Genomic DNA, 24,849 nt, shown 5'->3' on the forward strand with positions numbered 1-24,849 from the left:
GTGGGACTCATGCAACATAAGCAATGACCATGGCAATGAAGTACATCCGAGTGAACGAGGCAGAGGGAAGTTAGCAAGTGAAGGGAATGACAATTTTGGAATGGAAGCCATACTTAACGACTAGAGAATACCCATAATGCACTGTGAGAGCCGTGCGCCGAATGAACTGAGTAACCCCAGAGTGCAGTCTGGACGATGGGGCGGGGCGACACTTTGGGGCGGGGCTACACGTGTCGCTCCGCCCACCAATAATTTCATTGGTTTATAATACAGCAATCTTATTGGAGTAGGCATGAGCATGCGCATTCCTTTATGTACGAGTTTATGAATGATCTTCTACGCAGTTTGGCCGTAGGCTACTACGCATGGCGATTTCAGTAACGATAAATTAAATAATGTTTTTATTAACTTAGTAGGCTACGAGTTACAGTTAATACGACTTAATAAGTTAAATGAAGTTACTGTACAACAAACAATCCTTTCAAGGCAAACCGCCGTGTAATATAGCCCTGCTAAATCTGGGGAACGAATTCTTCATTCGTGGCCACGATAGCCTAGGTCTAGGCTATATCATTATCAAGTGAAGTCAAGTCAAGTCAAAACATTTTGTATAGCGCTCAATTCACATCGTTTTATAGCAGTTTTTCAAAAAGTAATATAGGCCTATATAAGCTTTATATTGAGTCGTTTTAGAGCTGGGCGATATAAAGAAATATGTTGCTGATATAAATCATACGATGTTTTAGATTTAGCTAAATTATATTTATTAATTTACCCAGCAGATAAGTCAATGGCACTTTAAGTGAGCAATGATCATGACTGCATTAAATTACTAGCATTGCAAGGAGAGATAGCCTATTAAGCTGATAGTAATGTTTTCCGAATGTCATGCAGGGCTGCGTCATTTTACATCATTCATTTATGCTTCATTTTTCCATTAGGATTGGTGAATAAAATAAACTCGGGGTTTTACACTACATAATGATAATTCACTGTATTTCAGTAAGACACAGTTCCGAAAGTGACAAATAAGACAATAATAGGCTACCAAATAATACAAGCCCTGGACATTGTTTTTTTTTTTTTTTTTTTTTTTTTTTTTGCGTACAATGGGAATTTAAAAACCTGCAGTGCTGAAAAGTGGAAAAAAAATACTAAAACAGATATTAATATGTCGCTCTATAGCAAATATTATTTTTTATATGCTCAATTTAAGTATAAATAAGTAACTATTTGAAGTAGGCTGTTAGGCTATAGGCAATGCCCAGATTTACAGCGGTGATTTTTTTAATAGTTAGGCTGCAGCTGTAGCCTTTGCCAGTGTTAATATTTGAACCTATTTTTAACAGGTAAACAACAAGGAAATATGAGTTTGCCATTAAACATTTTATTTGCACTTTGTGCCAAAAAATGCAAGCATTGGAGAACAAATCTCGTTTAAAAAAATCAACGAAAAACGGTCGCGCTTTAAATAATTTTTTTTTTAAATATAACATTTAAAATCAGCTGCTTGCGTTCGGGTTTGTCCGATGTATTTCCTTTAATACAGCGATTTATCATAATTTGCGTAAAATCCCGAGTTTGAGATGATCCACCGACCGACCTGATGGAAATATGAAAACAGCTGAGGTGCTGTCATCAAGCGTTCGTTTTTAAACAATAACTTTGTCTATTCTGTGTCTTAACAATAAAACATTAGCCAATAGATCCTAACTAAAATGACCATGGTAAACCGATAATATACGATTAGAGTTAGCATTTAATATTTCGTTAATATGGACAAATCATTCACAAAAATAGTACATAAAGAATGCGCATGCTCAGGCTTGAATCATCTGGGCCAATAAGATTGCTGTATAATAAGCCAATTAAATTGGGGGTGGGCGGAGCGACACGTGTAACCCCGCCCCAAAGTGTCGCCCCGCCCCATCGTCCAGACTGCACTCTGGGGTACTACAATGAACTTACCGAATTGCCCAGCTTTTGATCCGAAGATGGCGCCCGAAGCTGAATCATCCTTTTTTCCAAACCGCTGGTGCAGGTATGGTGTGGCGCTTATAAATTCTTCTTTAAAAAAAAGAGTTGTATGGGGTGGGGGTAAATTAATGTGCGTTCAGGCCACGCTGAAATTACAGTAATTTCGAGGTTTAAACGTCTTGTAAAAAGCGTTTGTCCTTGCAGAGCTCGTTATTACAGATTAGCCTAAGGTTAACGTTACATAAGTTACATTACATTATTTGATTCTGATTGGTCAATAGCTGTGTTTTATTTACGATAATAAACACACATTTCTATGGTTCTATCATTAAGAACTTTATTACACAACACCCCTAGCAACCATTCATAGCAACGTAAACATTCTCGTTGATTTTGTTCGTTGAAGCTTATTGTGAGAGATCGAGTGAGCGAGTGTAACTTAACGTTAACTTACCTGCATTTACAGTAACGTTAGATATAACATTTTCCTTCAGGTCAGTCCTATATTCGTAATAAAAATCCGTTTGAATGTCCGCTGCGATATCTAGATTGACCTTTTAACAGCTAACGTTAAGGGGTTTTCCGTGCCCTGACACATTAGCATAGCACATTAGTCATAATTTGTCAGTTGCGTCTTGCTTCTCCGTGTTCACAAGTGTTAGTCCTTTCAATATAAAAGTCTTCTCTGACTGACTCACTTATAAAGAGTCTTTGCCGCCATCTAATGGCGAAATAATGTAACTTCTGTTGCTGTTCACGGTAACGTTACTGATCTAGAATGACATTATATAACGTTAGATTCGTGGTTCACGGTCAGGGTGACTCAGGGACTATTTTTTTTCCAGCGGAAGGAAGGCTTTTAGTGATTTTACTTCATGAAAGTTGCATTGAAAAGCAATAAGATACTCTATATAAGAATAACTCTATAATAGGCTACTCTATGTAATAAGATAAGAAAGACTAGTGCTGTTTTGTGAATAAGTCAGGGCTGAAGCCAGCCAAAGGCTGCGATTAATATGCAAAATGAATCATATGTGTATCAGATAATAATATTTTATACAAAACGAAACCATTTACACAGTCCAGCTTCAGACAACAGCTCAGTATAATGTTGACACCAAACGGGTGTCGACGCCATAAGGCAGAAAATTCTCCCAGACGTTCCAACATCGTAGCCTACTGGTTCTATCACCTGCAGACGCGTAATAATCTTCGGAAACACGACCAGCGTTAAAATATGTATTCAATTTACATATTAAAACCAGTGTATGAAATGGCAAATGTAAATTATATAATTGATTTTTCATTTATATATTTTTCATTTTTGTACCAATACAGAAATTAATCTCCATTTTACATATTGCATTGTCATTTTGCATATTACATTTCGAATTGAATATTGCTACCCATATGCTTCCATATTAGAACATTGCTCCTTCTGAAAGCATTGTGAGTTGGAGTCACTTATAATGTGCATTTGAAAAGGCAACACGCGTCAAACCTCTTTCCAAACACGAGAAGCATTTGAGTCATTCCATGAAACCAGTACGATTTGGACTTACACCTTTTGGATTTTTTTTTTTTTTACCAATATGTATTACTTTTCTGAATACCCCATAACATTAATGACATATTTAACTTCCAGAAAATCTCAGGCATCAAATCTCTATTATTATTGGTAATTATTTTAAGATATGGGCACTATTAGTCTTTAATCCCGTTATGGACTCAATGGGAGCTCTCTGAATATGATTACTTTTTCATAAACGTAAATTTTTTTTAAATAAAAATGACTCAAAAGAGCGACTGCTATTCGCTCAGCCATTGCTATTCTAAACTGCAGACAAAAAACGGCAGGTATCAGACAGGCTATTTGTTGACAAAGTGCTGGAAAATAAATAGTGATGTTACGCTACTGAGAGATGCAGTTGTTAAACTAACAACTTCAGTTTGTAGTGAGGTAAACTGCCCAAAGATTATTGCTGTAATTATAGTTTATGTGGCAATTTCATTCATGTCTATCACCTCCTGTATAACATTAGACTTTATTTATCTAATGGTGTTTAAAAAAAAAAAGCAGATTATAGATACAAATTATAAGGGTGTGTTGTGTGAGTATAACATTTTGAGTTCAAAAATGTAGACACAAGCATGAGGTTTCAGTACCCCTGAGAGCCTGTCTACTTTAGCCTACTCAAACTTATCAGCATATCCAAATTGGAATCAGTCCAACAATATACTCACTTAACTTGATATCTGTCGGATGATGCTGATGTCAGTCGGTTATAGATTAACTAACAAATGGGCTGTAGATTATTACAGTAACCTCAGCAATGTAAATGTACCACACTTTTGAATCAGCATTTTACTATCTCTTGTCTCTAGCCATTTGCCAGCTGGAGTGACATAGTGTCTGTGGCCTTGTACGCTTAAACCGGGACACCAAATGCATCAGCATCTTGAAAGCCATTTTATTGTATTGAGTAACCTGTTGGCTTTACGGTGAGCTTTAAGGCCTGCAGTGCAATGGGAAATATGTACTTCCGCTGGAATTACAGGGCTGTAAGGATAACTTGATGCCTAAAACTCCTATCACTATGTTCATGTTCATGTAGACAGAAGAAAAATATACACTAGAGAGAGCAAAATAAAAGTTTATAGGAAAAATAAAAAAGGGGAAGGAGAACTGAGGCGTGTGTTGTATGTAGGACTTGGTGTTCTGCGTTCTTCCTCTCTATTGGGACACTGTGCCTGTGTTCCAATACACGTCATACATCTTATCTCACTGAACAGGGTATGCACTCACCTATAACAGTCCAGAGTCCAAGTACAGAATGACACACCTTCTCTATGCCATTCGGAACATCAATCTTCAGTCTTATTCAATTTATTTAATAATTTAATAAATCATTTAACAAATAAAACTCAAAAGCAGCAAACAATCAAAGAGTTACAAATAGATGGAAAAGCAATTGATGAGAAAGGTTCTCTAGCATATGAGTTTAATACATATTTTATAAGTTCAGTAGATGAATTGGCTGAAAATTTTAAACCAATATCATTAAATAATAAGGTGGAGGATGAGCTACCAAATTCATTTTTAATTAAGGAGATTGAAGAAAATAGAATAACTGAAATTGTAAAGCGTCTACCAAATTCAACAGCAAAAGATGTTTACAATTTAGATATTAATTTGATTAAAAAATATAGCTCCGTGATGATAGCTCCGTTAACTCATTTGACAAATGTATCAATTAGAGACTGTTTTCCTGAACACATGGAAAAAAGCTGTAGTTACACCGCTCTTTAAATCAGGGGATCCAAGCCTGATTTCAAATTATCGACCAATATCAATCTTGCCGGTTATGTCAAAGGTTTTGGAGAAGGTTGTAGCTGAACAATTAATAAACTATCTAGAGAGTAATAACTTCCTACATAAACATCAGTTTGGTTTTAGGGCCCAGCATTCCACAGAAACAGCTATATGTTATTTCTTGGAAAAAGCTAGATATTCTTTGGATCAGGGACATGTGATGGGAGCAGTATTCATTGACCTAAAAAGGGCTTTTGATACAGTTAACCACACTATTCTTTTATCTAAATTAAGTGCATTTAATTTTAGTAAACGTTCGATTGAGTGGTTTACCTCTTATTTAAATCTAAGAGATCAGTGTGTTAAAATTGAGGATACAAAATCATTGTTTATGAGAAACAAAATGGGCTTACCTCAAGGCTCAATCTTAGGCCCCTTACTTTTTAGTTTGTTTATAAATGATCTACCATGTTGTTGTCCAGATGTTGAATGTCAGCTTTATGCTGATGACACAGTAATTTATACATCGGCTAAGTCATCTGTCAAGGTTGCTGCAGTTTTAAATGAACAAATGAAAGGATATCTTTATGGCTCCAGGAAAATCATCTTACTCTGAATGTTAAGAAAACTGTCTTTATGTGTTTTTCTAATAGAAAGCAAAAAGAAAAAGTAATAATTCGAGTAAATAATAAAGAAATAGAGGAGGTAGATGAGTTTAACTTTTTAGGTATTGTTTTAGACTCACAACTTAAATTTTACAAACATAAAAAAAAGCTCACAAAAATGGTAAGGATTAATCTAAATTGTTTCAGACTTATTAGAAAATATATGTAAATTGAGGCAGCACATCTTTTTATGCATGCAATGATCTTGTCCCACATTTCATACTGTATTACAGTTTGGACTCAAACAAGTGATTCCTTAATTAAAAAAGTTTAAATGTTGTATAATCGAGCTATAAAAATAGTGGATAAAAAGCAATGTTTTAAAAAATTTTAATATGCTAAGTTTTATAAATTTAAAAAACCTGTCATATATAAATTGATTTTTAAATGTTTGCACAATAAGGCACCATCTGTTTTATGTAAATTGATAAAGAGATAATGGAGTTCGGCAGGTGGGAATTGTAGGATTACTTTTCGTAGGACTACACAAGGGCAAAGAGCCTTTTCTGTTCAGGGCTCCAAACTCTGGAACCTGTTGCCAAATGAGTTTAAGGCAATATTTGAAATAAAGTCTTTTACATTGAAGGTAAAGCGGTGGTTTAAAATAAACCAGAACTGCACGCATATTTAAATGTAATAATTTTAGTATGTAAAAGTGTAATGTAATGTAACAAATTTTTAATTTATTTTTAATTTTGTCTAGAAAAGCCTTTCTAGGGACATGAGATGCAAATTAGCTTTCGCTATACTCTCTATGTGCAATACATATTTTCCAGCTTTGACTGGGATCATGTTTTTTGCCTCCACCATATTTTGCAATGACTGAGGTTAGGTCCCCCCCTGCATTCAAATAGGCTGCTAATGCACATAAAGGGATAGTTCACTCAAAAATGATAATTCTTTCAGAATTTACTTAATGAAACCCTCTTTTCATTCCAAAGCTGTATAAAAAAATGTTTCCTCCGGTGGAACGAAAAGGAGAAATTTCGGATTTTCTTTTTCCGAACAGCATTTTCGTGTTAAATGAAAGGCCAAAAAGTTTTAAGTTGAAAACGGAGTTGTGTAAACTGCTCCTAAGTCTGGCATTTACAACATCGATTAAATGTTGTAAATGTAACATTAATTCCTAGATTTTTGTGATTTATAAAAAAAGTTTTGTGAGAATGACTTCAGATGGAATGCATTTTGCTCAAATAGCAGTAACTGCTAAGTAGCTCTTAAGTTTGAATTGAGTTCAGGTTGAGAGGTGTTGAAAAGCATACCACGATTATGGCCAGTTCCATTGACTGCAGCAGGACACTATGCACTGCAGGCACCTCAGCTGACTTGGTAAATTAATGTCTAGGTTTTGTGCCCCTCCTCACAGTTAGTACAAACACAAGGAATGTATTTTGTATTCAATTTTAATTTACAATGCACAAAAACCCAGTATACATTATGTAAAAAAGCAAGTTGCCCAGCAACCCTCATACTTAAGCAAAATATGCCAATCAAATATTCATGAAATATTGACTTTTGTCTCATTTTTAAGAAGTTTTACACAATAGCTTTATTTTAGCCCAACCTGATACAACAATACAAAAGTATGCAGTCGCCGATTCGCTATTCCTCTATAGAGCATCATTTTTAATTAGTTGTTTAAATGGTTCTAATCATGCATAGCCTTTCATGCTTTTTTCTAAATGTTTAAAACTTCAGGTATAGAAAATATACATTAATTAAAGATGCTTCAGACATTTTAACGAGATTGCCTTGTCTTATCCTCCCCTTTTTAATCTTCTCTTAAACGGGAATATACATCTTAAAGGCTGTCTGGTGAGGCTATGACATATAGCCTGAGGTACAAAAGTCTATCTACAGCGACTCCAAGAACACACAGCTCTATGAGAATCAATGAGGGCAAAGGTCACGTGGCTATTCCAATAACTTTTAGTAACACCTGCTGCATATGTACAGTCAAACATATTTCTCTGAGACTGGTCAGGAAAACTATTAAATAGCCAATATTTGATGTAGTCAGATAAAAAGCTTCTTCGGATAAGTAACTTTTCAATATAAATAAATTTGGGGCACGTCAGGTGATTGATGACTTAATTTTCAGCACCAGTCATTCTAAATCCTATCTTATCTGCATCATCAACAGTATTTACACAGACACAAAAGTTGCTGTTATGAAATAAGTTTGTGTTAATTTAGCTACCAACATCCTAACATACAGGCTAGAGCTAATATTCTACTCTATCTTTCCTTCTCCACCCTTGTCAGAATTGGAGGCTAAACTGTAGGGATTTAAGGACTACTGGTAATGGAGACACTGTCTGGAGTCTGATGCAATATGTTTTGTCTGTCTACAGTCTGTTACCATAGATACAACAGTGTATTTGCTATAATAAGACATGGTCAACAAGTAAAGAGTTTGAATCAATTCAAGCTGACCGGCAAAAAGCAGGAATACAAAACAGCTACTCTTTGCATTTGGAGACGTCCTTACTTGATCAAATTTAGTAGCCCTAATTCCAAGTCATAATGAATAATGTTAACAGACTGTGGTACTGTCTATTAGCTCAGTCTTTGAATCCTATCGTCGGAGTGGAGTGATTGAACACATTTACTATTATTTACAGTCAAATCTTTGTGACTAGCTTTGGCCGGATTTCAAAATTGTCTACCAAGAAGCTTTCACAGTCCTCTAAGATATTGCAAAGTTTCAAGACACTGAAACATGGTGCTTTACAATTGAAAGGCAGTTATAGAAGTTATCTCCAGCACATCAAATCAGAGCGTGGGTTGGACTTTTTTTTTGCGGTTGCTATGGCCATGATGTCATAACATTCTGCACGAGATACAATACGAGTGAAAAAGAAACTGAATTTGAGTGTACAAACAGAAGTTAACAAGTTAAGCACTGCGGACAGTACACATTCCAGGACCAGGAGGGAAAGAAAGCATAATACGATTAAGTAAAATGATTTGCCTAGAGAGCCTCCACACAGCCCACAGCATAGCACACTGCAAACCAACATCAGGCCCTCACTGGCTGCCGTTACTGCTGTTGTTGTTGTTGTTGTTGTTGCAGATGTCTCCGGGGCCTCCACCAGAAGCAGGGTTGTCTGCGAGATTGTGAGCATGCTCTAGAAACAGGTCTTTGAGCACACTCAGTTCTTTACTAAGCAATTTGATTTTGGCCTCCAGTCTCTCGTTCTCCTCCTTCAGCTCATTGACGCGCTGTTGGGTGTCCTGCGCCTTCTGCTTGCTGCGCATGCGGCTCTTCTTTACGGCTAGGTTGTTGCGTTCTCTCCGTTGGCGGTACTCGTCGCTATCTTTATCCATACTACTCTTTTTCATCTTGCTGGGTGGTGTAGCCTTACCCCCACCTCCGGGACTCACGGGAACTAATTGAGGAACCTGTGAGAATTATAATAATGTCACGCATAGTAATGATAAGCAACAGCATATCCAGTATATGGCTAATTTGTGGTTTTGACATTTACATTCCAAGTCTTCTATAAACAATTTTCTTTAAGACTACAAGAAACTGGATGGGTGGATGCACTTAATGAATACATATTATGAATGCATGATATTGACGAAAAATGCTTTATGAAATAACTTGTTAAATGCAATATTCAATATGCGTTACAATAATGCTTTAAGTGTGTAAAGTAAATTTCTATGTTAATATTTAAACACTGAAAATTAAATAACCAACATACATGTTTCACATTCTTTTTGTGAGAAGGAAGTATCCCTACAAAGTGAACCGCAGTGATTTACTAAAGAATTACATAAAAATAAGTGTCATTTTAACATCAGTGTAAACCATTATTAAAGCTACTGAAGTTATTCAGTCAAGAGCAGTGAGTGATTTTCTCATCGTCTCTTGTTGTTTTTTTAACATTAAGCACACAGACGGGAGCAGGTTTTTTAGGCTGCTGTCCCTTTATAGGTCCAGATATACTTCAAGCTAAATCGAAAAACGAAAATCGAAAAACTAATATGACTTAATTTCTAACAAAATCAGGCCAAATCAAAGTTTGTTTGTGTTCATTTCAGGAGTTCGAAATAGCTTGCAAAAGCAAACTTTCTGGAAAAATTTGCTCCGGCTAAACACATTCGTACTCCCATTGGTCCATGGCGATTACGTAATAGGCACAGGTGAAACTCGAAACATTTGAATATCATGCAAAAGTTCATTTATTTCAGTAATTCAACTTAAAAGGTGAAACTAATATATTATATAGACTCATTACATGCAAAGTGAGATATTTCAAGTCTTTATTTGTTATAATTTTGATGATTATGGCTTACAGCTTATGAAAACCCCAAATTCAAAATTAGAATATTGTGAAAAGGTTTTCGCAGCTGTTTCGAGTTTTTCGAGTTTCACCTGTATGTATGCGCTAAGGGTCCGCCTTCTTTAACATGGAACTCTTCTCTGGTTTATTTCTTCTGTTGAGTCTGCCGAGGTCAGACATTCGCGGGTAAAAACGCTAACACAGTGGAGAGTCGCTTTATAGTAGAAGATGAAATGAACTGCTTTTCATGTTTAATACTGTAAAGCTGCATGCTTTTAAGCAATCTATTGTTTTGAGTGCTATATAAATAAACGTGACATGACTTTCCTGGAGTGCCGAATTGCAGAGCTTGTGCAAATATTCACATTGCTTGGAGTTTGATCAGATGCTTTTCTTATGCTTTCTTTAATGCTTGCTGTTTTCTAATTTTTGGTTTGTGTTTATTTTATTGAGAGACAAAAGTATGCAGTACATATTCATCTTACCGTCACTCTCAGCAGTGTGGGCGGTTTTTGGATGTTCGCTAACAGTATATCGCTGGTCACGTAATTCGAACTTCGGTTTACCCCTAAGCCAAGAACGGAGAAAAAAAATCGGGGCCTTAAGAGTTGCACGGATCCAATATGTTGTTACACGTGCACTTTCTTTCTCAACCATTTAGTCCACTTAAGACATAACTGACCATGTTTACATGAATACTCACCAAGATGGGCAATTTTACATAATTTTGTGTATTTGGCCATGTAAGCTACAGAAGAGAACTGATTTCGGGATCACGTTGTTTCCGAGATGCTGCTTCCTGAGCGCGTGAGTACTTTGCTCATTGCATTTAATTTAATTTAAACATTAGGCATGTCACACATATGAAACAGTCATGTGTCCAGTCTACTCTTTGCTGTCTGCGAAGACCTAAAACTTGGACTTTTGTAATCTTTTGGAGTATGAAAATCATGCAGTTATCACGAGACCGTGATATGCATATCGTGATATGTACATCTGCGAAATTTTTATATATCTTGCAGCCCTAAATCATACCATGGTTTAAGCACTGCAAAATTACACAATGCAATGCTTTGATCTTGGTTTTGCAGAGTCATTTATATTTATAAATGCATAGGTGAATAAATAGATCAGCTTGTTGATGTGTGTACCTGCTGTAGTCCTGCAGCTCCTGCGGGGTTAAATGCACTATTATGAGGCTGATTCTGAATAACACTGACACCGTTCTGATCTGTGCTGGATATCTTCTGTTGCAACTGCTTGTTCATTTGGATCCACTTCCACTGTCTTTCTCTTAGCCTCTCCGACCTATATTGTCGGGCTTCGCAGAGCTGGAGTTAGCTGGTATTGTGTGAAGCTGGATGCCACAAAATGCAGCCGTGTGCCTGAAAACCAGACAGAATGGAGAGAAAGAAGTTATACAAGGTACTCTGCACACATCAGCATCATTCTCCATCACACTTTTACATATTTTGTTGGCACACAATCCCCACCTGAACAGATGCTTTACGCAAAACGCATTATTTCAGCAAAATGCTGCAACACCTGAAAGTCGGGTCAACCGCTTGTGCTTATCCGTTAGCATTATGTTGTTGTAATCCGACCGTCAATGTGCATATGTGGCAAATTTTCTTTCTCTCATATGAGCGCGAGCTCAAGTGTTGCCCGCGGTTGCATCATCGCTCGCGCTCCCACCCGCTCCTTTTTACACGGGAGAAGGGAAACTCCGGAGTCATGCAGAACTATGCCGAGCTAAAGTTATCATTTTAAACAAACATCAGAATAGTGACGATACGGTAAAGAAAATGAAAGTTTATTAGATAACATTTTAAAGCCAGACAGTGTTTTGTATGTTGTTTTGAGTCATGACAGGCTGGTTACATCATACACGGAACTGTGGGAATGAAGGGGAATACCGCTGACTAGCTTTCGACAACAGTATGCCTAACTTACATTTAAAAAATGGCAGCAGATCCAGTAAATCAGTATTCTATAGCGTTGAACCATGTACAACACCCACAATGTTGACACAAGTGTCACTTTAGGGCTACGTGCGTCCGTAGCCAGTGGGATCAACTGCAGGTTAGCAGGTTGGCTAATAGTTGGCACATTCCTAACCGTGACGTCAAGCCTCTAACAATGAACCGAGAGCTCATACAGGCTGCTTTCTACATAAAAAGTTACGTGAACGAAGAATAACGATTAGTAGTCGATCGCGATCATGTTTCATCGTCGGTTATGAAGCTCTAGCTGGCCTCAAGATCCGGGATTTGAAGCTATTTTGCAATCGAGTGAGAGCGGCACGGATCCTGTTAGCGAGCCATCGGTTGATTGGTACAAAATACATTCGACAGTCTGTATTGCTATCTTACAATATCCCCACAAAAACTTACCTTAAAAACGTTCCAGGCTTACAAGTCACCCACTCGAGTTAATAAAGAATAATGTCCTCTTTGTTCACGGAAAAATAAGCACAGGTTGAGGTGTTATTGTTTGGTAAAGCGGCGCTTGGGAGTATTGCGAAATCTTGTGACCATGTAGGGAAATCTGCTCTCGCAACCAATCAAATCAGAGGGTTGGGAGACGAGGAAATATACTCTTTGATTGACATGTCCCTAAACCAATCAGGCTGCATTTCTCGTTTTGGGGAGTTTTCATGCGGTAAAACATTAGATCTGTCAAGAATACCAAACAAGTTAACAGTAGTAGACTATAGCTCTCGTTTCATAAAGCTGGTGAAAATTAGAATTATTAAAATGAAGTGTTTTTAAAGATCCATAGAAGCGAGAGCCAAGCTAAATAAAGTTATAGGTAGGCTAATTCTCCAGTTTATATTTTTGCGCTGTTAGCCTATATCTTGGACATAGGCTATAGTCTGGTCAATTCTTGCACTTTCCACTTATGGAATTCATTCTGGTTGACACTCCAGTCTCCACCAACAACAACTTAAACGTATCAAGTCAGATAAAATATTGTCATGGTAATGTAGGCTATAGTCTTTCTTGTGGTTGGATGTATTGCATTACCTTAAGTCACAAATTTCCCTAGATCATCTTGCCTCCAAAATAGGCTATTTCAGTTTCATCTTTAATTAATTCACCCCCCCCCCCCCCCCACCCCACACACACTTTCATATTTGTTTTGATGCCGTGCTATTTAGAAAAAACTGTCATTCTGAATCTAACGAGAGGACTTTAAAAAAGAAAAGAAAAAAAATAGGCTATGCGGCTCCAATACAGCATGGTCATTTCTAAATCTGACATAAGGAAAATAAAGCAGACCAAAATAAATCAACAGAAAAACGTAATGACAACGCATCCGTTGCTGGCCTCTCGTCTCATTCTGTTAACTATGTGCCAGGCTCACGCTGTAACAATAGAGGGAGCTCCCAGACTGCTCACTTTCAGCGCATGCTGTGTGATCTCCAGCTTCTCTCGCTCATATAGGTGAGACGTGTGCTGCTGCACTGCACTGTTTTGGCAAAGTATAGCCTACGTAGTTAATATTGTTCGCAAAAATTCCCCCAAGTGCAAAGAAAATAATGGATAGCACATTTTGGAAAATATAAGAATAAACACAACAAATAAACACATATAAAATCAATTATTCAATGGGATGGCTGGTTTAATGTGGAGGCGATTCATTTGACTTTTAATTTATCAAAACAATTTCATAGGGCATAGGCTATATATGGTGCGTTTAATATTTTTCAAGAAGCGAGGTTTAAGGCAACCGCAATGTTTTTTTTCCGCTTATCTTTTTTTTCTTTCTCTCTCTTTTCATTTTTTTTTTTTTTACTTTAGTAATTTGTATTACATTCATGTAACATATGCGTGCTGAGCGACAGTCCTGTTCGTAACCGCTTTTTCATTGTAATTTGTCTCATGCTAGTTTGGTCTGCACTCACCTCCACCTCTCTTTATGAAAATATTTTTTTCCATTAAGAATTTTGAGCATGCATTTCAATTCACGACACGCCTCCAGCTCTAGCATCAGAATCTAAATTAATTTAAAATTACAATGTAAAAAACAACAACATAAAGACGCATCATTTAATTTTATGAATTATTATTAATTATCTGAAACGATTGCATAATATTTGACCTATAATTCAATAATAATGACATTTCTGAAGGTCCAGGTCGATATCAGTGCGTGCGTTGAGCTCTCGCGCAGTGATCACGAAGTGAAGCATTAGGACCCAGAGCACGCCCGCCCTCCAAACTCCAAAGCGTATATAAGTGCACTGAGAAAGTATTTGACAGATGTGAAGCTCACACGCTGATGGTGTAAGTGTCATATTAAAGGAGATCCTGAGTGGCGTTTCAGCCTTTAAGCTTTCATTCACTTTACGGCCAAGTACACAGCCACGACAGGCTGCGCTCTCGCCTGTCCCGAGAACTTGGAGCCAACACGGCTTTCTCCGGTACTGCGATCAAGCTGGATTCCCGGAGCTCTTCACCATGTCTGGCAGGTTTTAGATACCCCATGGAGCAAGCAAACCTCTACGAGGTCGCCCCACGGCCACTGATGACCAGCCTTGTACAGAGTCAACAAAACCCCTATATCTACAAAGACACCGCTGGAGACCTGAGCGAGATCTGCGAGAACGAGAACTCCATCGACATCAGCGCCTACATTGACCCCTCTGCCTTCAACGACGAGTTCCTGGCTGATTTATTCCACAACAGCTCCAAGCAAGAAAAGCTCAAACTGGCGAGCGGAGACTACGAGTACCCCCACGGCGCCAATGGCACTCCGGGGGCCCCGCAGATGTATGGCTGTGTGAACGGCTACATGGATTCATCCAAACTGGAACCCATCTACGACAGCCATGCACGAATGAGACCCGTGGCCATCAAACAAGAGCCCCGGGAGGAAGATGAGCTCAGCCACTCGATGCCACCCACATACCACCACTCTCAGCACCACGCGCCGCATCTATCCTACCTTCAGCACCAGATCGCGCACTGCGCGCAAACCACCATGCACCTCCAGCCGGGCCATCCCACACCTCCCCCGACGCCCGTACCCAGCCCGCACCACCAACACAGCCACCTGCCGGGGGGCTCCATGAAGATGGGTGATCGAGGGAAATCCAAGAAACATGTCGACAAGAGCAGCGTCGAGTATCGCATGAGGAGGGAGCGCAACAACGTAGCCGTGCGCAAGAGCCGGGACAAGGCGAAAATGCGCAATGTGGAGACGCAACAAAAAGTGATCGAGTTGTCGACGGATAACGAAAGACTGCGCAAGAGGGTGGAACACCTCACACGAGAACTGGAGACGTTACGGGGCATCTTCAGGCAGCTCCCAGACGGCTCTTTTGTCAAAGCCATGGGTAACTGCGCCTAACGGAGCGGGCTGAACTTTTGAAGTAACTTTTGCGTGATTTTTACGTCTGCTGGATAAACGCTGACACATTCTGAAAGTGTTTCTATAGGAGCCAGGCAGCTGCGGTATACATGTGCCTTTTGTACAAAAAAGAGACAAAAACAAACAAACGATAAGCTCATCTCTTCATACATTTGGACTAGTTTGTTGTAGGTGTTGTCTTGTTAGAATGTGTTAGCTACGCGAAATATATCAGTGCAGCTAATGGGCATGATTTCACCCTGTCAATCTACCTTTTATGTTAAGCTACCAGCTTTCCTTCTCCCCACTTGCCTCCTTGGGTTAGCTACATACAAACCTAAAGCGACAAAAAAACGTTCCTGCCATAGCAGGCTGTTTTTCCACCGCACCTGTTGCTGCACAACATTCACTGTATGATATTGTTGATTTAATACTTTTTTTTGCAGGGGGTGGGTTTGTTTCATGGACGGCAATAGACAAAATGCCAAAGCATAGGACTGGAACTCATTGTTTTTTTATTGTGGTAGACTATCTGTCATTCATAACGCAGACTGTATGCACTATGTCGGCCAAACGCGACCTGATGAAGCGCATTGTGAACATGTTTCCATGATTCGGGTACTGATCTGTAAAACGCCTGTCAGTATACGCTTTTAGAGTAAACGCTTTGTATTTATGCAATATGATTGATAAAAATGTGAAAGGGTGCATATCTCTATGCAATGTCTGTTGCTGTCATGAGAACAATTCCGGTGGACGACCACCGTGTGCTTTCTCACTGGTTTTGCAGTGAAGTCCTGTCTTGCTCTGTAAGTGTGTGCATTTCATGTGAACTTTTTCTTTCTTTTTTTGTACATCAACACTCGAGCAGAGACCGGTTTCAGTGCCTTTTGAGTTTTGCTGTCTTTATCGTCATCACTGACTGAACTTGGACAGAAATATACAGCAAGGAAAAGGAAGCACTTTTTCTTTTTTTTTCTTTTTTTACAAACGGCATATTGCAAATGTTATACGAATGTTTAATATGTTTCAGTTTTAAAATGAACATTATATATAAATATAAATATATATATATGCTAAAATGATGAATTAAAACATTGTCTTACATATGTCTCATCCCTTGCCTTCTCATTTTGAGCAGTTTTGCAACTTAATCTGTGTTTGTTTATAGCTATGTATGTGTATATATTTGTAATTCACCTTACTTCGTTTCTTAGTTTGTCGCGCTCGTGTCTAGTATAATTCCCTCACTGGTGATTGATTTCTTTAGTTACTATAGCAAGAGTGTTTAGTTGACGCATACAATTCGCTCGACACCGACAGGTGGCGCTCGAAAGTCGTTTAAGTCTAACATGCACATACATATTTTTGAAACGTGTGAGTAAAACTGGAAACCAGAACTAACTGGAATAAGACTAGTAAAATAACTTTGTTTGTAGTTTAAATGATAGCTTCCACATCATTTGTCTTTTTACGTGAATACAAGAAGGCGAAACCAGAAGGATCCCTTCAGCTCATGCTTCAAGCCTCACTGTTAACTTTCACTCAACAGTCATTCACAGCGCTAAATATTTACAGTGAGTTGTTGCACTTTTAATAGAGTTCACATTGAACACATTGTCAGTAAAAGATCAGGGTCACTGACAAGGACCATTTTCATTGATTAATGCCTCAGCCCTCAGCTCTGAATTGATCAAATTATCCTTAAATGAGATAATGTAGAGTGCTACTGATGTCTTTATTTCTCTTGAGTATACTTTTCATAGAGAAAGAGAGATAGGCTCTCTCTGACCTGTGGAGACGTGTTACACTCCATTGTTGTCAATTGACATGTTTTTACATTATCAGCTGTGGAATGATTGAATCAATAAATCAAGCCCCTTTCCAAACCTCTGTTGCAGATAGAATGATGGCACACAAGGAATCTGTCTCAGCCAGGTTCAAGCATAGTGGTTAAGCCAACATTTTTGGTCTCACTTGTACTTGCCTGCCAGCTCTGTTCTGTGGCCAGCTCTTTCTCCTCATTCAGCTTCACCTGTGAATTATGAGAAGTTTCTGTACACTTCTATTATTCTAGATTATGCCACGTTGTAGCCAAATACAAATCATCAACACCCATTGAATCTGCCTAATAATGTTAATTCCGAATTGATTGAAACTTAAATGGGGAAAGTCCTGGTAATGTGCTGATGTTTCCGAGATTTTTTCCAAACTTTATGGCAAAATAGCACGGCCAGAAAAAATACACCATAATGGAGTCTGAGCGACAAGTTAATTGTAGAATATGTATAAATTGTTATGAATTTTGAATTATTCAAGAATAAAAAGCACATTTTTACATAATTGTTTTAAGTTATGATTTTTTTTATTTTTTGATAAAAAAGATTATTAGCCATTTTGCTAATGTAACTTTCTGTAATAAATAATTGTAAATTAGCCTGCCTTAATGCTGATTAATACAAAGGACGATGACAATAATGATAACTAAAGATTTAATAATCCAATTCTGTGAGAACAGGGTAGTCTACAATATTGTAGTAATCACTTTCAGATTTTTTTTTCCAGCTGATGAACAATAAAAATATTGAGAGCCAATCAGAATCAACCCGATTTTAAAGAGCTTGAGCATTTAAACTGACATTATCATCCTTTTATTGTTGATGCCAATAGTTATCTTTCCTGGTGTGAACAGGCCTTTAGGGTCTATTGCAGCAGGACCTCCTTTACATTGAATATAAGTGCTTTCTGAGCTCTTTAATGTTTTCTCTTACCAGTCATATCAAGAGCCATATATTGTATATTTAATCATTAATGAAATCATTACTGGATAAAAAAGCTATTGTGCATATTGCGCAACAGAAGCTAGTTCTGTTCAGGAAACGTGTGGGAAAAATGTTCATGGGCGAGTAGATGGCTTCTCTCCTCCCTGAATGGAATACATTAAAACATCAAGCTCAAACCTGGATGCTTCCTTTGCCATCTTATTTCCTGTATAGCTGTGAGAATTCTCCAATGATTGAATTTTGTCTTCTCTCTGTCCAACATTTGACATGTTTGAGAAAAGCCAAATCTAACTTGACTTGATGTGAGCTTAATCTGTAGTTGTGTGCAGCTGTGTTTTATGTTCGCTTTGTTTCGTATGGCAAATTCCTTTGCTTTGGTTTGTTGTTTTTAACTCTGGTCAAACACCTTGAGAATGTTTGAGATGATATCAAGTGTAAATTAAGAGCCAAGTGAAAAGAAGTTTTTGCTTTTTTATTAATCAAAATTCAGGACAATTACTTTAGCTGGAGCTAAATTGATATCTAACCATTTATCATTCTGTTGTCATTGTTTTCTCATGTGGATAAATGCTAACATAGGAGCTAATTTGCCAAAAGCTTAGTATTCCACCAAACAAATTCAGTATCTTATCATTTGCTTAAGAAATACGTGAAAACCAACAATATGATAAATCCAATACAAATGAAAATGTGTGCGTAAGTGTGCAGTGTGCAGTCAGTGTGTTTAACCACGTTATTTGATGATACACTCTTTCTTATTTGTCGCCTGACAAAAGTTTAACCAGACCTTTGAGTGAAACTTCAAAAGCCAGAAACTTGTCTCGGTCTCTCCACACTCCAAACTCTCTCCTTCAAGTGAGATATGCGTATACTCACATTTGAGTTTGAGGTTCTGTTACAAATCCCTTCAGTATCGATATGATTTAAAACTCCCTGTCCAGTGCTTTCACCAGCTGCCAGCAGGCCCAGAAATTTCACTTTGGGCCCAATAATAAATATACCCTAAAAAAACTTGAGCCCAGCGCAATAGAAGGAAGTATATCACTGTTTGTTTGCTTAGGGATGGTCGTTAGAAGGCTGGAACCTGGACTTGACAATTGCCAAGACAACCAAGTTTAAGGTTAAACCGCACAGAAAAATCACACACCGCTCTATGTCTTGGTCTCTGGGAAGTAAGTAAACGCTTTAGCTCTTTGCTGCGAGAATATTCAAGATGAAGATTGATTGCAGAAAACAGATGCATTCTTAAGTTAATTGGGTAACATTTTTCAGCAAGATCTCATTTGCTGTTTTTCTTTACGTCTCATTTACGCCTGGCTTGTTTTCTTGCCCTGTTCAGGAGCTCCACCAACTCTTATTTTTGATCCATACCTCACTCTTTATCAATTTCTCACTGCCAGTAGTTTACGTGATCTTTCCAACACGATCTCATGAAAGTGCGTATCTATACGACGAATGTTATTTCTCGTGCCATTTATACGGCAAAAATAGTTTTTGCGTGCATATGATACGCAGTTTTCGTACGCAGTTTTGTTGTTGTACCCCTAATCCTAACCAAGGGGTTTCAGTGCGTAGCATATGCACGCAAAAAAACATTTTTGGCATATAAATGGTACGAGAAATAACATTCATGGTATAGCTCTCAGACTGCTATGGGAAGAATACAACTGACCCCTTGGTGCCAAGTTTATTATTATATTATATTATATTATATTATATTATATTATATTATATTATATTATATTATATTATATTATATTGAGCAGTCTAAAATGCAAAGTCTAAAATAGCACTTTCCCAACTGAACCACACAATGCAACACATTGGATGGCACAGAGAAAAAAGTGACGTTTTGACCAACTGATTTTTGTTGCATGCTATAGAAACTGGTCTGGCCTTCAGTTTTGGGGTTGTGCGTGTATAATGATCTGCTCTAAGCCAATGGGTAGAACAGCTTTGTCACATTCAGCGTTTGGCTTCCAATACAGTGCATAACTAAATAAAACTGGCAGTTTGAGGACAAGAAAAAGATTTCTGTAATTTGGCATGCAGACGACCAGGGCCCTTGTGGGACTGTGATCCGGCCCTAGCTATAGAGATCTCCATTATGAATAATTATCTTTATCCTACTAGTCATTACTCAATCATTACATCCATTTTTGCTTATGTTTTAGCAGGTCACATGATTAGAAATTGCTGTCAAAACAATTTTAAGTGTAAAACAAATTCAGTTTAGTGTTTATTTTAGATGATATGTTTTTATGAATAATATTTTACATTTCATCAGCCTAAACCCTTAAGTACTATAAATGCTCTTGAATGAATCCAAGAATCAACTTAATAATGGTTTAGGTTTAAAGAAAACATTGAGTTGGCCAGAACAAAACCTTTTTTAATTTTGATAAGAGGAGTAGGAAAATTATGTTGCGTGGTGTAATTTTTTGTGTGTGACAATGATAAACTGTTTTAGTACATTTGTGTGCGCTTGGTTTTTCAAGTGTAAAATATTTGTGTTTTTAACGGTTCTTCTTTCACATTCTTACACATTCTTCTTTCAGAAGGGCGTTAGACATTTTAAGTTGCAGTGCATGACTGCAGCATATTATTTCAATCAAGACTCTCTGTGCCTCTCTCAGTACCTGCTTATCTTTGCCCGTCTCACTGCTTCTGTCTCCCTCTGTTTCTCTTTTACTTTCTCTCATATCACAAAATGAAAAGTTTGGTTTATTATATTTTGCCAGCCTGCCCTCTTTTCTCCATTCATATATCAAGAGCAGAACAAAATATCAACAATCATTTCTTTTGAAGCACTTCAAATGCACTTTAGATTGGTGGCAGAGACTGTATAAAATGTTAAATATGTTTGTGCGTTTAAAAAAGTTCAAAAGTTAGTATGATTTTTTTGGAAAAGGATATGCACAAGGCTGCATTTATTTAATCAAAAAATACAGTGAAAACAAATAGCAATAATATTATGTTGAAAATATTTGTGCTTGAACTTAATTTTTTGTGGAAACCTTGATTTGCAGGATTCTGTGTGAAAAAAAAAAGAATCTTTTTTTTTTTTTTTTTTTTTACATTTACTGATTTAATGCGTCCTTGCTGAATAAAAGTTAATTTCTTTCTTTCTTTCTTTCTAAAAAAAAAATGTACTGACATCAACTGTTTAATGGTATTTCAGCTGATGTATAATTGTACATACATAGTAATTTTATATTTTTTTCTTCTAGTTTTAAACAGGTTTTAAATATCTTTATTTGCCCTTACACAAATGAAGGCCTTAAAAAAGTCATCAAAGCAGAAAGTCTTAAATTAATAACGTTATGGCATTAAATGTCGCATGCATTGCTTGTCCTGTTTGCCAAAACAAATATCTAAGAATCTTTAAATCAAGATACATTTGAGATGCAAATGTAAAACGTGTCTTGAAAACAAAATTAAGTGAGTTTATACCTAAAACAAGAACAAATATTACGTTAAATGAGTTATGAAAACCTCCCTTTGAATTAAATTGATTGTTCTGAGCCCATTGCAGATATTTGTTCTTGTTTTAATCAAAAACTCACTTTTTGTGCAATTTCACAAATAACAATTCTTCATATTTTGTAATTTTGCAATGTATGTATGCAAGTAAATGTATATTGATTTAAGAATTGCATTGGGAAAAAAAGACAAAAGTACAGAGGGAGAAGATCACTTTTGTGCTGTGTGATCGGAAGGTACAGTAAAAGTTATTTAGTGGTTGGGAGCAGGAGCAGTATTCAAGCTACTTTTTTTGTAAAATGATTTTACAAAGTAATGAATATCTGTTGGAAGTTGTATTTTCATTTAAAAAAGACATTTAAATTTAGAGAACGTATTGTGTTCCCTTCAATGTATTCCTTAAATGTTCTTTACTTGGTCTTAAAATGACTTAGTCATACATTTACCTTCGTACAAACATCAGAAATCCTGATTTAGGTTACTTTGGCCATTATGTAATGTAAAGTGAATTAATAATAACCCCCATAATTTAATAACACTGCATTATAGTAAATCTGCTATAGATTACATTTAACATTGTATAATGCCTAAATTCACTTGTAGATTTAAATGTTTTTTTTTTTTTGTATAGAATTTAAATGTTTTTTTTATTGTATAGAATTTTAATAACAGGAGGTTTTTTTGTTATTGGCCACAATCTTACATTTATCATATTTTAATATTAAAGTGCATAAAAATTTAAGTTTACCAGCATCCTGTTAAGACTAGACATACTGTAAGTCTACTGGTGTAAAACAGTGAATTAAATATGCATGGTCGCATTAATCTCAATGTGTATTTCAAAGTTACATATTGTTGATATGCATATGCCTGATAGTGCTGAATGCCACAGTATAATGCAGAGTGATTTTTGTTTTGTTTTGTAGCTGTACTTTTAGTTCTTTCACGGTAAAGTGCTGTGTGCAGACGTGATAGCATCTCTTGTGGTTTTCAGTGGACGGCTTTTTAAACGCATTTTCTTGGCTGTGACATGTATCATGGCTGTGTGGAACCGCTTTCATGTCCTGCCCTGTTGTTCAGGTCTGCAGCCCGATAGAAAGATACGCACTGGGGCGTGTGTGTGTGTGTGTGTGTGTGTGTGTGTTTTCTAATACTTTGAGACATTTTATCTGATTCATATAAAAGTTAAAACAACATTTCTCTCTCTTTCTCTCACAGTCATGTGCATGGTTTGAGTGGTAATTATCTCAGTTGCAGTATAGGTTTTGTCTGGTGAGTTTCAAAGACCATACACAAATGAATAAGGATAGGCTTAATACAATAGTGTTAATTATTTGAACTATAGTAAAAGCATTTAATATGTGTGGGTTAGCTGACAAGGAGCCAAAAGATAAAAGACTGCTGAAGTCACATACTTGTTTGGATATGAGGGTAGTTTCCAATGGCTGATTGCTTTTTCTGATAGGTAAAGTTCTATATAGTGGCGTTTTTGATGCCAAAATGCCGTTACAGTTTATTGAGTCATTGCTGCCATGCAGTTCTCCTGCCTTCAACATGTGACTGACTGAAGAATTTGAGATTTTCACGATAGTTTATTATTACTGAACTCAAAGTGTTCATATGATGTTAATCATTGTTCCTCCCAGTATTTGCGTATTTGAGTGGTTCCACAGTGTTACTCGTACATGAATCATTGGTCTTTTCACAGCCTTCACAGTTGCACTAAATTGACATGTGGTTTGGATTCCCCACTCTTTCTTTCTCACCCGCTCTGTGTCTATGTGTTATCTGTGTGTTTTTTTTATGTGAGTGTACCTGGGGGGTCTATAAGATTGAGGATGATGGCTGAGGAGTTCCACATGTCTTTTCTGAGTGAAATGATCTGATGAGATTTTTTGCGGTTATTGTGGATTCTGCTGTTTTGGACTGAAAACAGAGTTGTCCCTCAGGGCAGCCCGTTATAATCAGATACAAATTATAATTTCATCTGAATGAGGTCAATAGAGTGACTTCAGTTCACTTGCAAAAAGAGATTTAGTAGCTTAATGTGACTTTCTGAGATTTACTGCTTAAAGTGGCAGTTATCTTCATTTTTTCTCTTCCATTTTGGTTCGAAAGGGTGATCTGCCTTCAGTGTTCACAGATTTTAGGGTCAATGATGTATAAGAGTGTTCAAAAGGAAAGAAAAGGATCATCTTTCAAATCTTGAGTAGCAATGTTGGTTTCATATGGTTTTGTACCATTTCAAGTTTCATATTTTCCTGAAACCTTGAATACATGTGTTCATGATTGTACTCAAAATTGGAGGCTGTAAGGCTTTATTGTGAAATATTTTTGCAATTTAAAATAACTGTTTTTCTATTTTAAAATGTAATTTATTCATGTGATGGAAAAGCTCAATTCTCAGCAGTCATTACTCTAGTCGTCAGTGTCACATGATCCTTCAGAAATCATATGTTCAAGAAAAATGTATTTATATTATTAATGTTAATAATAATGCTTAATATTTTTTGGGAAATTAATTGAAAGCATTCATTTGAAATAGAAATCTGTCTTTACTATCAGTTGTGATCAATTTAAAGGGCACCTATTATGGAATTTTGAAATGTACCTTTCATGTAGTGTGTAACATAGATCTAAGTGAACAAAAACATCCTGCAAAATTTGAAATATGAAAGTGCACCGTATATAAAGTTATTGTCTTTCAAAAGTAAGAGTCGACTTGGAGTCATTTTTATGAATCGTTAGAAGACCGAAGCTTTTTCTCTGACTAGATGACGTCAACTTGTCAAGTTATTTGAATACGATACGCCCACTTATTGCGCTCCAAGCCCAGGGAAAATATCATGGCGACGAGACGCTGTGTTCTGAAGTGCGACTCAAAAGCAAACTTTTTTCATCTGCCCAAGGAGGAGCATTTGAAGACTAAGTGGCTACAATTCATATAACTATACCACAGAAGTAGCCTATAGTCCGAG

At 37.0% G+C, this 24,849-nt stretch overlaps 2 protein-coding genes and 2 long non-coding RNA genes across 6 annotated transcripts in view; 2 read left to right on the top strand and 2 right to left on the bottom strand.

Moving 5' to 3' along the window:
• The window catches only part of LOC306994695, a 42,273-nt gene extending 39,662 nt beyond the window's left edge, over positions 1–2,611 (bottom strand). The window contains exons 1-2 of one of the 3 annotated variants that reach the window (XR_013796721.1): positions 2,432–2,611; positions 1,969–2,064 (exon numbers count right to left, since the gene is read on the bottom strand). This is a non-coding gene — a long non-coding RNA (uncharacterized lncRNA). Of the gene's footprint in view, positions 1–1,968; positions 2,124–2,431 lie in introns of all 3 variants that reach the window. The other 2 variants (XR_013796722.1, XR_013796723.1) reach the window with 2 other exon arrangements.
• Positions 2,612–7,340: 4,729 nt separating this feature from the next.
• On the bottom strand, positions 7,341–11,533 carry cebpg (CCAAT enhancer binding protein gamma). Its single transcript, XM_079605430.1, has 2 exons — positions 11,402–11,533; positions 7,341–9,360 (listed from the first exon to the last, which is right to left on the bottom strand). Exons 1-2 carry the CDS (start codon positions 11,516–11,518, stop codon positions 8,986–8,988), a joined length of 492 nt encoding a protein of 163 aa, XP_079461556.1. The 5' UTR covers positions 11,519–11,533; the 3' UTR covers positions 7,341–8,985.
• Positions 11,534–11,548: 15 nt separating this feature from the next.
• The window catches only part of LOC306994698, a 77,750-nt gene continuing 64,449 nt past the window's right edge, over positions 11,549–24,849 (top strand). The window contains exon 1 of the long non-coding RNA XR_013796725.1: positions 11,549–11,675. This is a non-coding gene — a long non-coding RNA (uncharacterized lncRNA). The remainder of the gene's footprint in view (positions 11,676–24,849) is intronic.
• cebpa (CCAAT enhancer binding protein alpha) lies at positions 14,339–16,712 on the top strand. Its single transcript, XM_079587268.1, has one exon. The coding sequence runs from the start codon at positions 14,739–14,741 to the stop codon at positions 15,603–15,605; it is 867 nt and encodes a 288-aa protein (XP_079443394.1). The 5' UTR covers positions 14,339–14,738; the 3' UTR covers positions 15,606–16,712.

This window comes from Phoxinus phoxinus (assembly GCF_949152265.1).
Source record: "Phoxinus phoxinus genome assembly, chromosome: 2".
Taxonomy (NCBI): Eukaryota; Metazoa; Chordata; class Actinopteri; order Cypriniformes; family Leuciscidae; genus Phoxinus; species Phoxinus phoxinus.

Coding starts and splice junctions, on each gene's coding strand:
- cebpg (XM_079605430.1), bottom strand. CDS start 11,518: ATGAACAAGCAGTTGCAACAGAAGATATCCAGCACAGATCAGAACGGT. Junction 9,361..11,401: donor GAGCTGCAGGACTACAGCAG/GTACACACATCA, acceptor TAATTCTCACAG/GTTCCTCAATTAGTTCCCGT.
- cebpa (XM_079587268.1), top strand. CDS start 14,739: ATGGAGCAAGCAAACCTCTACGAGGTCGCCCCACGGCCACTGATGACC.